Source organism: Tympanuchus pallidicinctus, unplaced genomic scaffold (genome assembly GCF_026119805.1).
Source record: "Tympanuchus pallidicinctus isolate F22 unplaced genomic scaffold, pur_lepc_1.0 scaffold3, whole genome shotgun sequence".
In the NCBI taxonomy this organism is placed as follows: Eukaryota; Metazoa; Chordata; class Aves; order Galliformes; family Phasianidae; genus Tympanuchus; species Tympanuchus pallidicinctus.
Window position 1 is genome coordinate 42,259,671 of NW_026294747.1, and position 12,505 is coordinate 42,272,175.

General features: G+C 35.9%; 1 protein-coding gene across 1 annotated transcript in view; it reads left to right on the forward strand.

Annotated features, from left to right (window-relative positions):
* The window catches only part of SPATA7 (spermatogenesis associated 7), a 35,242-nt gene that overhangs the window by 11,553 nt on the left and 11,184 nt on the right, over positions 1–12,505 (forward strand). Inside the window, exons 4-5 of the mRNA XM_052692796.1 lie at positions 305–352; positions 9,809–9,942. Coding sequence (XP_052548756.1) covers positions 305–352; positions 9,809–9,942 — 182 coding nt within the window. The remainder of the gene's footprint in view (positions 1–304; positions 353–9,808; positions 9,943–12,505) is intronic.

The following is a 12,505-nucleotide window of genomic DNA, read 5'->3' on the forward strand; positions in this document are numbered from 1 at the left end:
CAGAATGTACTGAGTGTTTAAATTCATTGCAGAGAATTTTGCAATAGTATGAGTTATGCGATAAAAGATTTGAATACCTCCCAAAACATTATATACTTTCTTTCAAGCTATTTTCAGAAATAGGGTTTTGGATGTGGTTATGCTGATTTTCCTATCATTTTGCCATTTCTTAATGTATTTTAAAATAGTGAAAAATATGCTTTATTCTAATTAAATTAGCATATGTCCTGTTTTATTATCACTTTTTTTTCTAGGCATGACAAACACTAATACTGAATTGCATCTGTTTTTTTCCTATTTTTAGCAGCTGTAGACTGTTCAGTGCCCAGAAGTAGGTTGAGGAGCATTAAACGTAAGTATCTGTGAGTTATCTTTTTTTCTGCAAAAGCTTTTGTAAAAATAACCTAACAAAGCAAATGCCACATGAATAGGAGAATAACGAAGCATATGTCTTTTTGTTTCTTCAGCTTTTCTTATCCTGCTCTTGTCTATAGGTAAGATTCTGCAGTGAATGGATTATTAGTGAGATGGACTTTGTCTATCAGGGATTAATTAATTCTACTGAAGATCGTAACTAATTTTACTTACGTTCCTTTTCTGCATGGTCAGTGCAGTAGAAGAGGAGAAATGCAGTAATTTCTCTCTAATTTCTTGTGATACAATGTAAGCTTGGACTTTCATGAAGAGGGCTTATGAGTACAAGGTTAAGAGAAATTTTAGGAATGTGGGCATATGGGAACTGGGACTAAAACTTGTTGTTCCTTTTGACAGAAAGCACAGTCACAAATGCCCAGCTCAGCAGCTTGAATGCAGTTACTTTTCCCAAGAGTTGTCTCATTTCTTAATGGTGATGAAATGTGTCAGTACTGTTGCTTTTCTTTACAGTTTTAGCTGAAGAGCAATACTTTCAAGTCATTGACTTACGGAATCATAAATGAATTATCAAGGAAGGGTAAACAGCAGCTGTTGGTTAAAATAACAAATATGTATTTCTGTTATCTGGTATCTTTTTTTCTAATCCAATTAGAGAAAGTTCTTTTTCTCCAATTCAATATTCAGTTACCACTGCTGAGATACTGGAAAAAACTTTTATTTGGGATAGAAAGATAAATCTTTTCTGTATAGAATACTTTATTAGTCTCGAATCCAGACAGGCCAAAGTGATAATACCTTGCTAAATGATGAGAGTAACCAGAGCTTATGTAGAAAATCACTCATCCTTTTGGCAGAAAGATATCAGCATTTTGTTAGACTTTTTTCCTTCTGGTTAAGGAGTTGAGAGTGAATAAGGCAACAGGCTGTTTTCCAAAGGTGCAGCACAATTAGGAACAATATTACAAGGCTATCTATAGTTTACAGATTGAGATAGGAATTTCAGATCATGTGTTCTGCAGAATCGTCTGACAAAAAAAAACCTTCCTTCCTAACCTCCAGCTATACCAAAATTTGATTTGAAATGGGCAAGATAAAACAAGGCTGGTATAAGGAAAAAAAAAAAAAAATTACACCTGTGTGTTTGTCTAGTAAAATCCTCCTGCTTTTCTTTCTGGAATTGCTAGAATGTTTTGTTTCATTGATTCCCTAATTAACTATTACTCTTCCATACCTTTTCAGGTGTTGGGTCTTTCTAAACACCAGCTAATGCCTGATCATGTTAGTTGTCTTTACAGATAAAATACAGATAAATGAGCTTGTGTATTTCACACCAGCATGAGTTTCACAGAATGAATTCATTTTGGAAGATACCTGCACAACTTTAACAGATAATTGTCACAACAGTAACAGGTGTGCTCTGTAGTGAAGAAATTTCCATTTTAGGTAGTAGGCTTTTGCAGTATGTTTCAGTTCATCTTAGATTAGAGTCTGACTATGAAACTCTGTCCTAATAACAGACAGAATATTAATCTCTTTTATACAGAGTGTGATGGAAACATTTCACCTTTGTTACCACGTTAGTTTTTATCCCTCTATTCAATAGGTGCATTAAATTTCACTAACTTGCTCTTTCACCTATTTTCAAACTGCACTAGAAAAAGCTGCTGATGTTTTTTACCTTATTAGAACACGGTTGCAACAAGCAACAGCTCTAGACTTTTTTTCTTACCTGTCTTAATATATTTTGTCATCTGTTTGAGATCTTTTTATAAGCAGACGTAGGCTGAAGTTTCAGTAGACTTAGCAAAGGTATACTCCGTGGGGACACATCTACTTTCATTTTCTTGATTAGTGGTCTCATAGTCTTCAAGGTAGTTAAGGTACTCAGACCTTCCTTTGCCAATATCTGCACTGATTTTAGAAACTCCTGGTATTTAGAATGAAATTGAAAGCAATTTAAATTAATTTTGTACATAAGATTAGAGTGCTTGTGGTTGTTTGTTTTTCATCTCCCCTCCCCACTGTTATAAGCACTGTTTATGAAGAACTATAGATTTCAGTCCTATACTAATAATGGCCAAGTATTAAGTGTCCAGATGTTAAGCTCAATGCTAGGTATCATTTATTGTTTCTCTGGTAATCCACCAAAAAAAAAAAAATTTGAAAAATATCCACCTTTTTCAAAGGGGATATTACAAAATTTACGGTGGAGATGACAGCTAGTACTCGGGTAGTAGTGCTGAAAACAGAGCTGTTGAAAAATCTGTTTGTGAATGAAGTACACAACAGGATTTTCAAATGTATCTTTTTTTCTTACTGGAGAAGGGACACACCAGTCTCAGATGCAATATCAGTGTGGCTGACTATCAGCCGTACTGATCGATAGTGTCCCTTGGGTCAAGGAGTTTACAGCTTTATTCTTCACATAGTTCTGTGCATATTATTGTCCCAAGTGAAGCAGATTGCCACTTTTCTCTTTTTAAAAAATTGGGGAAGGGGAATAGGTTTTCAGTTTGAAATGTTCAGATCTATTAATAGCATAGAGTTGCAAAACAGAATTCCTGAAGACAGTGTTTAAAAAAAAAGCCCCTAAAAATATGCATCACATATAGCTAAAATAGCAGGTGAGTATTTCCCTTTGGGGTTGTTGCCATGAATCAGTCATTAGTGTTTAAGAATTAAACATGATACTGTAGTTGGCATGCTCCCTGGACAACTAAATGCGTACTGTCCTTAAGGTGGCTTTAGTTTCCACTGTTCTTTTCCTGGTATCTTAGCTGGCAGCAAAAAAGGCAAGCTGCCATGCAACTGAGCTCGCAGCGAACATGTTCCTGTGTATTAGATCAGCCTTATTGACTTAAAATAGTTGTTAAAATGTGAAACTTATTGAAATGTGAAACTTGTATGTTCAGAATTAGTCCAAGCATGTTGATTGATACCGGTGGCCATTAGAAGCTTGTGGTTGTGGAATTTGTGCCAGAAAAGTTGATATAAGCTATGCCAAGTAAGACAGCTGCTGCTACACATGCCTGGTTCCTAACAGTCCTGTCTTTTCAACCCATATGTTTAGAGGTTTTTCCACAAGTATATTGATAGCACAGCCTGAACCCAGTGATTAGTGTGCTTGGAATGCAAGTCTCTTTGATGGGAGGGGGGGAGAAGGGGGGAAAGAAAAAAAAAAAAAATAGAGAAAAAGAAGGAAAAGTGTTCCGAGAAGTTCCCACCAGAAATCTATTTTAACATCAGTGAAAGCTTGCATATTTGCAGGGAGCAAGAAAACAGTTCAGTCTGATCAGTGATGTTGCCTTTTTGTTTGGTTGTTGGTTTTTGGTTTTTGGTTTTTTTATACTTTTGTGAGGTTTGGGGTTTGGATTAATGTAGAAATACCAATAAGTGTATATTCTTCTGTAATTCTCTATTTGAATTGTTCCTATGATTGCATACATATTTTGCACTGTCTTTCTCTACCCTTCACACTATGGAAGGCTAAGTATCCTGTTCACAGGAGGCTTTCACAAAATGTCTCATTTTTTATTCTTAGCTTTTTTGTTGTCTTCTCCTTACATAATGTATTTCTGAAAATGAAAGCTAAAAGCAACTTAAGTCATTTAAAATGAGACACTCAAACAGCTCTGACATTTGCATTATCAGAGTTCAAATGTGCTTTTACAAAGGTATTGCAGCATATTTTTCAAGTCTGAAATTTTGGAGAGTGGGGAAATGCACAGTGTAAAAGTCTTTATCAATCAATACTTGTAGTTATGGTAATTTAAATTTCTTTTTACAAGTTATTTACTTAAAATATCTTCTACTGAAAGATTTATTTTTAAGAGGGAGAATTCATTTTGAAATGTATATTCAGTACATCAGAAGGTGCGTTTTTCTCATAGTTTGTGGTTGCAAAATGACAGTAGATCATCTAATCTGACTTAAAGAGTTAAGCAGACTAAAAATATAATCCAGCTTTGCTAATACTGAGCTTAACAGCCATGATGAATAAAGCACACAAACAAGAAGGGCCTGTTGTCTTGACCTGTAAAGATCAAGAAATAGAGGAAAACTTGTTTTTCTATTGTTGTTGTATCAGCACGTAGTCATGATGATTACTGAAAATGTGTCCCTGGTATGTGATGGAATTTACCCAGCTTTAACGTCTGTCCATTGCTAGAGCATCAGAGGGCAGTGGAGGGATTGTTGTTACACCTTTTTCTGCTATTGATCAGGAACACAAAGTAACTGTAGCATACCTGAGAGAATGAGAATAAAATTGTTTTTTGCTTATGCAAAGCATTAGCTTCTTGTGGACTGTGATACTGTGCTAGTGATACTATGAGATAAAATCTTCTAAGCCCCTCTCTAGAATTCATGATTTGACTTCTGAGTAGGCTTGGAAATACCTTAAGATTGGGAGCAGCAGTTTCACAGTTTCAGTGTGTACACATGCTGCTGTACTTTTAATCCCACCAACGGGAATATCTGTGAGGTGCTATATGAAGACCCTATATGGATCAGAGGTGGATGGATTTGGAATAACACTGTGCTTCTAACCCCTCTGAAATTCTTCTAATGTATTCAAGTCTCACTGCTAGGCTTTACTTGGAAGCCTTAATAATGACCAAATTGTGCTATTAGCAGCTTTGCCAAGTAGTGTCATGTTTCTTAAGTAGATCACCTGATACAAATATTATTATTCTGAGTAACATTCTATTTGATATAAGCAAGGTTGTAGGTATCAAGCCCTTAACAAATCCTTTATCATCTTTTCTCATTGTGATTCCTCCTTTATTTGATAAAACAGTGTTACTGATACTGGGTATGTAGAAGGACTGCAGAATCATAGAGTTGTGAAAATTAAAATTTGTGTTATGAAATCAATGGCAAAACTCAGTTTGAATTTGATGAGAACTCACCCCAGTTGCATCAATCATGATGCGTTGGGGATTTCTGCTGTTAGGAAGGTAATGGTAAAAATGCTTGTGGAAGGAAGAACTTGCTTGTAGCAGTAATATTACCTGATAATACGCTGTATATTTTTATTATGATCACTGGAAGCTCAGTAAAAATGCAGCTGATGTTTGCACTGTTGATCTAGGAGAATTTATGAGGGTGAAAAATAAGCAGAAGTGGGTTTTTGTAAAAACAGTTGATAAGAAGACATTGTCCAGCATCAAGAATTCCTCCAGTTCTTTTGAGATACCTCGTTCAATGAGCTAGTCAATTTAAGGCTAACATAATATTTAATTGTTTGCCTTGTCTTACTCACATCAATAATGAAATTACTTGAAGGTTAAATCCACAGAGTGTACTGGAATGTAACGTTATAAATCTAGAGATCAGAAATTCAGAGGGAAGGACAATCACTTGCATTCCAAATCATGGTATCCTTTTAAGCACAGATGCTTAGGAATGTGGTAGGTATGATTATTTTTTTTTTTCCCCTTCACATTTTTTGCCATTCATTTTTATAATTCCAAGCATATATCTAGGAACACTTCTGCAGCCAAGTTTTAAGGAAGAAAGAATCAAATCTTTCAAGTGCAGAAGACTAGCAGAGAAAAGTAACAGTCTGATCTCCACTTTCTAAGAGTAGTGTAAACTTTGTGAAAAAGATATTTGCCTCAGCAAAAGTGTTTAGTTCTGTGAGTCTGATCAGAGTTTTATAGTTCTTTGTAGTTCTTTATAGAGAATAGTACAGTTTAACCTCTAAAATTTATAGTTTTTCTTATGCCTACTCTCACTGCTAGCAGCACTGAGATAACAGATGGAATTTATTTAGTTTGGCAGACTGAATTTATCAGATATACAAAAATTACTACTTTGTTTATCATCTAATACACTGTCTCTTTATTATGCTGTAAATCTTTGCCGTGGTTTAAGCACAGCAGTTAATGAGATACATTAATCTCAAAGTCTTCTACAAGGCTTAAATAGAAACTCATGTCATTTGGGTATATAGGCAGTCATTTTAATACCTAAATACTTAGTGTATCCTTTTTGAAGAGATGAAGAACTTGTTTATTAACAAGTTCAGTTGATACTACTGTGGCAGTATTCTAATGGCATCCTGTAAAATTTGGATTATTAACCTCACTGAAAGCTGAAGAAGCTATGACTGTAATTGATTTGAAACAGAAGCTATCTAGAACAGCGTTGAACCCTTCCAGTTTTTAACAGATACATCTCCTTTTCAAAACTGTGTATTTGTTCCTGAATAGTGCTCTCATTCTTTGTGTGTCGTATATGCACACATGTAGGACAAGTCATTGTGTGTGGCAGTCTGGAGTATCTTCAGCTTCTGCCAGTTGTAATGTTATTTGTAATTAGTGCATCAAATGCTCAGGCATTTTGTAAAATACCGTTTTCTGTTCAGCAAACAGAAAGTCTGGATTCTTCAGTCCTTTCTTGGAGAAACAATATGTAAGGTAAGGATAGGCTGGCAGTATGCATTTTTTGGGTCTGTACCCTTATTGGTGTGGCTTGCTGTCTCCTCATAGCTGCCCTTACTTAGTCTAATTGTGTGTTTATGCCTACGTTAACTCTATTCAAGAGGGATTTCTTTATCTCTAAATTTGCTGGTTATACAATTTCCAGCTTTTACAGCAGACCTAGCCCGAGATCTCCTTAATTTGGCAACATGGTAGTGAGTGCTCTGCTAGGATTTTCTGCCATTCTATTCTGCATGTGTCTGCTCTGGCTTGTAGTATGCATGAATGACTTTATAGCTTTTGGAACACACTTGATGGATTAGCTGAGATAAGCTCATTGGTGTGAGGCAAGGGCTTTACATTTCCCATCTAGGTGACAGTAGTCCCAGTGGGTCATTCTGACAACCAAAGATAGCCTTAGCATCCTGGCATGCTTACTGTTCTTTCTTTCTTTACTCTTGACTTGGGCACAAGCCATATTTTGGCTGATAGAAGTCACAGCACACAGTCCTGGAGATCTGTAGAAGTAGGCTTTTATAGTTCTGATCTCCAATTGTAAAGACCAAGTCTGCCCATGTGTGTGAAATCTCAAACCTTATTCTGTAAAGAGTGGCAAAGGGACAACAAAATATCTTTTTTGTTGTTGTTGTTAATATTCACATAGCTTCATGCTTTGCTGAGAAACTCCCAGTAAGGCACAGTATGCAGGCTGAACACGCAGTAAGAGGTTTAAGCACGTGTTTTCTAAGACAAGCCCACTTTCCTTCTAAGCACTTAAGTGTAAAGAATTTTCTCGTTCAGCCTCTACTCGTACTTACAAAATGACACCTATAATTCTGATTTGCATTATTGCTTTGTAGAGCCCTGTCACTCATTCATTTGTTGTTTCCTAAGATACTTATTCAATACTCATGCACCGTTCTGTCTGAGAAGTGGGCAAGACTTCAGTTTATACAGCTTTCATTTGTGTGCATATACAGACACGCTCTGGTAGACCAGCATAATTATCTAAGCATATTGAACATTTCAGTTGTAACTAATTTTTGTGTGCCCTTCTGTAGCTTTTAAGACAGATAGAATTAGAAATAATAATAATATAGAATAGACACATAATAACAGTTTAGTGTAGGAAGACAAATAATGAGTTTTGCTTATTTAATGGTTAATGCAGTTATAAGTCGTATTTTTAATTCAGATTTGTATAATTTAGCATATCTTAACTTCAGCTAATGGCTTCCCAGTAATAAAAGCAACTTTATTTTGGAAGCACCCTAATGGAATATGCTGAACAGATCAGCAGCTGTAAAAGAAATTACTTTGTCTTCTACTTATCAATTGTAAGAACCGGAAGAGAAAGGGATTTCCCCCAGGAGTGAGGGCAGGGGTTTTATATTTGAAAGAATCACTTGTAGCTTAAAAGGGGACTAAAATGTTCAACAGAATTAATATATGTACTTAACAGAGTCCTAGAGACTCAGTCTCTCAGGTTAATGTACATAGTGCATGTATTTTAAAAGATGATTATATGTCCCCAGATTGCTGTAGTTCTCAGCTGTCTAGAAGAATGTATGACATCAATCCACAAAGTGCATTTCCATATACTAAGTGTTATAATCTGTGTGAAGGTTGGGATCTACTGGAGTACGATGTAAATACATTTTGAAAGTGAAGAAGAAATATGCAAAGGTCTTCCTGTGCATCTGTCTCAAACAAGCCATTCATATGTTCAAAAAAGACAGGGATCTCCTACAAAAAAGTCCAGGAGAGGGCCAAAAAGATTATGAAGGGTCTGGAGCATCTTTGGTACAAGGAAAGGCTGAGTAACCTCTATCTGTTCAGCCTGGGGAAAAGAAGACTGAGGGGGGATTCAGTAAATGTTTATAAATATCTAAAGGGAGGTGGGAGGTGAATGGATGAGGCCAGGCTCTTCTTGGTGGTGTGTAGCGATAGGACAAGGAGTTATGGAAGTTAAGGAAGTTCCATACAAACATGCAGAAGAACTTTACAGTAAGGGTGATGGAGCACTGGAACAGGATTCCCATGCGGGTTGAGGAGTCTCCTTCTCTGGACATATTCAAGACCCATCTGGGCATCTACTATGTGATCTGTTGTGGGGAATCTGCCTTAGAAGTGGGGTGGGACTCAATTCTTGAGGTCCCTTCCAACCCCTACGATTCTGTGATATATCTGAGTCTGTATTAAATAAATGAGAATTGTAGTCAAGAGTTAAGCAGGTTCCATTGTGTATTCAGACTTCCGAAGAATGCTCATGTGTATAAAGCCTTCATTCTTGTTTGAGAATGAAATTATTCATATTTTTGATCAGTCTTAGCTGGATTTTTTAATTTTGTGAACTTCATCATCTTTGGCACCTAAGTGCTCATAATATAAAAAATCCTTTTTACTATCTAAGATAACAGATGTAGGTGATAGCAAACTCAAGCATAGAAATCATACCCCAATAATAGTTTCTCTTCCTGATCAGGCAGTGTCCCTTTCACACAGTTAGCCTGCATTGTTTGTACTCTTGACATAAATGTAATGTTTTGTAGAGGATTTCTGTATTTGGGAGATTATTTTGACGTAAATTGAACATGGATTTTTGTGTATTGCAAATTTGCTAGCCAGCACATGTGTTGTTTCTTGCTGAAATATTGGATGAGAGTACAGTTAGAGGAGATTAATCCATAAAAGTTTAAGAGCAAATTTGTGAGTTTTCAAGCAGAATATTCTGATAGCATTGCTGATCTTGGAATTAGTGCACAATCTTGTGCTACTTGTGAGATCTGGGAATACGCAAGAGAAGCTTCAGCTGCTAGCATACTCTAATGTTAATTTTCTTCTAAAAATAGAGGTAATTTTTCATAATTCCTGAGTAGAGTGGAGCCTGTCTTTGTGGTCCCACTTTGCTGAACATGTGGGAAACCCTTTGATATTTTCAAATCACTTAGGACAAGAAGAGAGTAAGATTTCAGATTGGATCTGACCAACTTTGTCTCTTTCCTAAGTTGCTGACCAACAGAGAAGAGAGAAACTGAAAAAGAAGATAGCCAGATATGAAAAAGAAATGAATGTGAGCAAAAGTGCCTCACGATCCAGCTCAAGAGAGAGTGGAAAGCTGCTGTCAACCTCTTTTGGAAAGGTAGATATTTTAATTTCATTTAGTAGATATCATAGTTGGCTTGCCTCCCATAATAACAGCTGATCACCAATGCAGCAGTAGTTCTGGAAGGAGGACTAGTATATTTCTAACAGTAGAAGATAAGACAACTGTCTTCCTGGTGTGCACCCAACCCTGTCTCAGCCTTCTGATAAAGGTGGCAGGTTTGTGGATAAAGCATGCTTGTGATAAATCCAAATTGTAGTTACCCTTGAATTCTCTCTGTATCATTTCAGGTCAAATCCCCGTGTCCTCCCTTTGTCACTGAAATTGAAAATGGTATTTAAGCCGTCCAAATGAGTGAAGATGAATACTTTTCTGTCAGTATGTATAGGGTCAATTATTTTGACTGGAATTTCACCCAGTTGTATGGTGTGTGTTCCCAAATAATAAGTAGTCTAATAAACTATATAATATTATTCATTCCTGTACAAGAGCAATTAGAGCAATTTGCAGCTCAAAAAAAGAATGCTATTTTAACTTTGTTGATTTTGGTGCATCATTCATATGTTTGTTTTTGGCAGTGGGCAGTCTGAGTATGACCTTATTGTAGTGAGACTTAATGCTCTGAAATTCAGTACATGGCTCTTAGTTATGGATGAAATCACAGGCATGAGTAAGAGAAGGGACAAAGTGTCATATTTAAAATCCAAGTGTTATCTTTTGTTGATTGTTCCTCTGTGCTATTTGCTGCATACTGGGTGGCAGATAAATTCCTTTAATTATTTCACTGCAAAAACAAGTGAAGGGGGCTTAAAATCTCTTACTGCTATATAAATTATCATTTCTAAGGAAAAGGATGTGTGGTCTTTAATACATCATTATGAGATTGTCACTCTCCCTTTGCTTTAATCGCTTTCAAAACAAAGTCTTCCTACAATAATTTCTCAGTTCTACTAATTAATTACAGATGCTTTCCCATCAAAAGTTGTCCTGAAAGTGTAGTTTTTATCATGCCAAGAGTAACTGCAGTTTTCCTTATGTTTGCTAGCCTCAGGATGTAAATCAACAAAAAATTCTGAGTCTGAACTTGAATGTATCAATTAGAATATCAATAGAAAGATGCATTTTATGAGTGATTTTTTTGCGCTTGCCAAGACAGCATTTAACAACACTTAAAAAATTGTTTTTTTGATATAATAGGTTTGAGGGTTTTTTTTGTTGTTGTTTGGTTGGTTGGTATGGGTTTGTTTGTTTGTTTGTTTGTTTTGCTTCTGTAGGGTTGAGAAGTAAAAATCTGTAAGAGAATCTTCTGGTGGAAGGGTAAGCAGAGGAAGTAATTGGCCTCTTTTTTAGTAGAAAAAATACGACAGTCCATATTTAACCTGAATTTGACAAAATTTGCATTGGTTTCCTGTGCTTGTTCATACACCAAGGAAGGATTCTTGCCCTTCAAGGTTTAGATGTTTTCTAATGCATTGTTAAGATAACTTAGCCATTCTAATTGTATTTTACCAGCTATCAGAATAGGTGATACTTAGAAAGCAAATTCTAAGGATACCTATGATAATGTAGAGAGGTTGCAGCAAAACTTACAGCTCTGACCAGGCTAGGCTTAATATGGCTAGTCAGTTTTGATTTACACAGCTGGCTTTTTATTTTCATTATCAATCACTGTTTATGCTTTCTGGTAAGTCTGCTGCCTTTATTTCATCGTTCTGCATTTTTTCCATAGCTGCATTTATTATTCAGTGTTGTACTAGAGCAGAGAAGCTGTTTTAAATTGAGCCTATGCTTTGTGCATGGTAAAAACAGAAAGAACTAAAAATTATTCCTCTAAGACATAGAGATTATAAGAAATTTATAACTTACTATGTGATTTAGTCAGTGTATTTTATTATACAGTGAACAGAGCTTGAAACTGAATATCTAAAATGTGCCTTGAATTTGACTAGTCATCATTTTCCACTGTTTTATGCAAGGGTTTGAATGCATAAGAACAGTAAATTCTTCATTTAATATCTGGTTATAAATGTAAAGTTACTGTAATGTGAGACTCTGCAGTGACATGAAATTAACTGAGAAAGTTATTTCTGTTGTGGTGACCTAAGTTTCACTACTGAGTTTTATTAAAATCATAGATTATCTTTAAAGAAGAGTATTTAGATCACTGAGTTGACATGTGGGCTAAGGTGTGATAGATGGTTATGCTGCATCATGCATTTCTGTGCTTTTAGCACAAGTGTGAGAGGCTGAGGAGCCAGCTGATTTTCAAAATGCACAATGGGGCCTTTTGATGGGATTGCTCTCAATTAAGGTGCTTCAAAGACAGTCATTTCTCTCAGTCAAACAGAGGAGCAAGGAAAGCATAAGATGTACAGGAGACTGCTGTACTTCTTTTTTCTATTTCCATGCTACTTAATGTTGACAGTTGACAGACATCATGTGTGAATGTTTATCAAACCAGTATGATAAACTACAGATTTGGATGCTGAAAGAGCTGATAACTTTGTGTGTCTTTGCAGATAATTTAAAGTGAGTATTTTAAGTCTCCAAATCTTAAGGATGAGTAAGCAGCACACCTGTGGGCATCCACACGTTTATC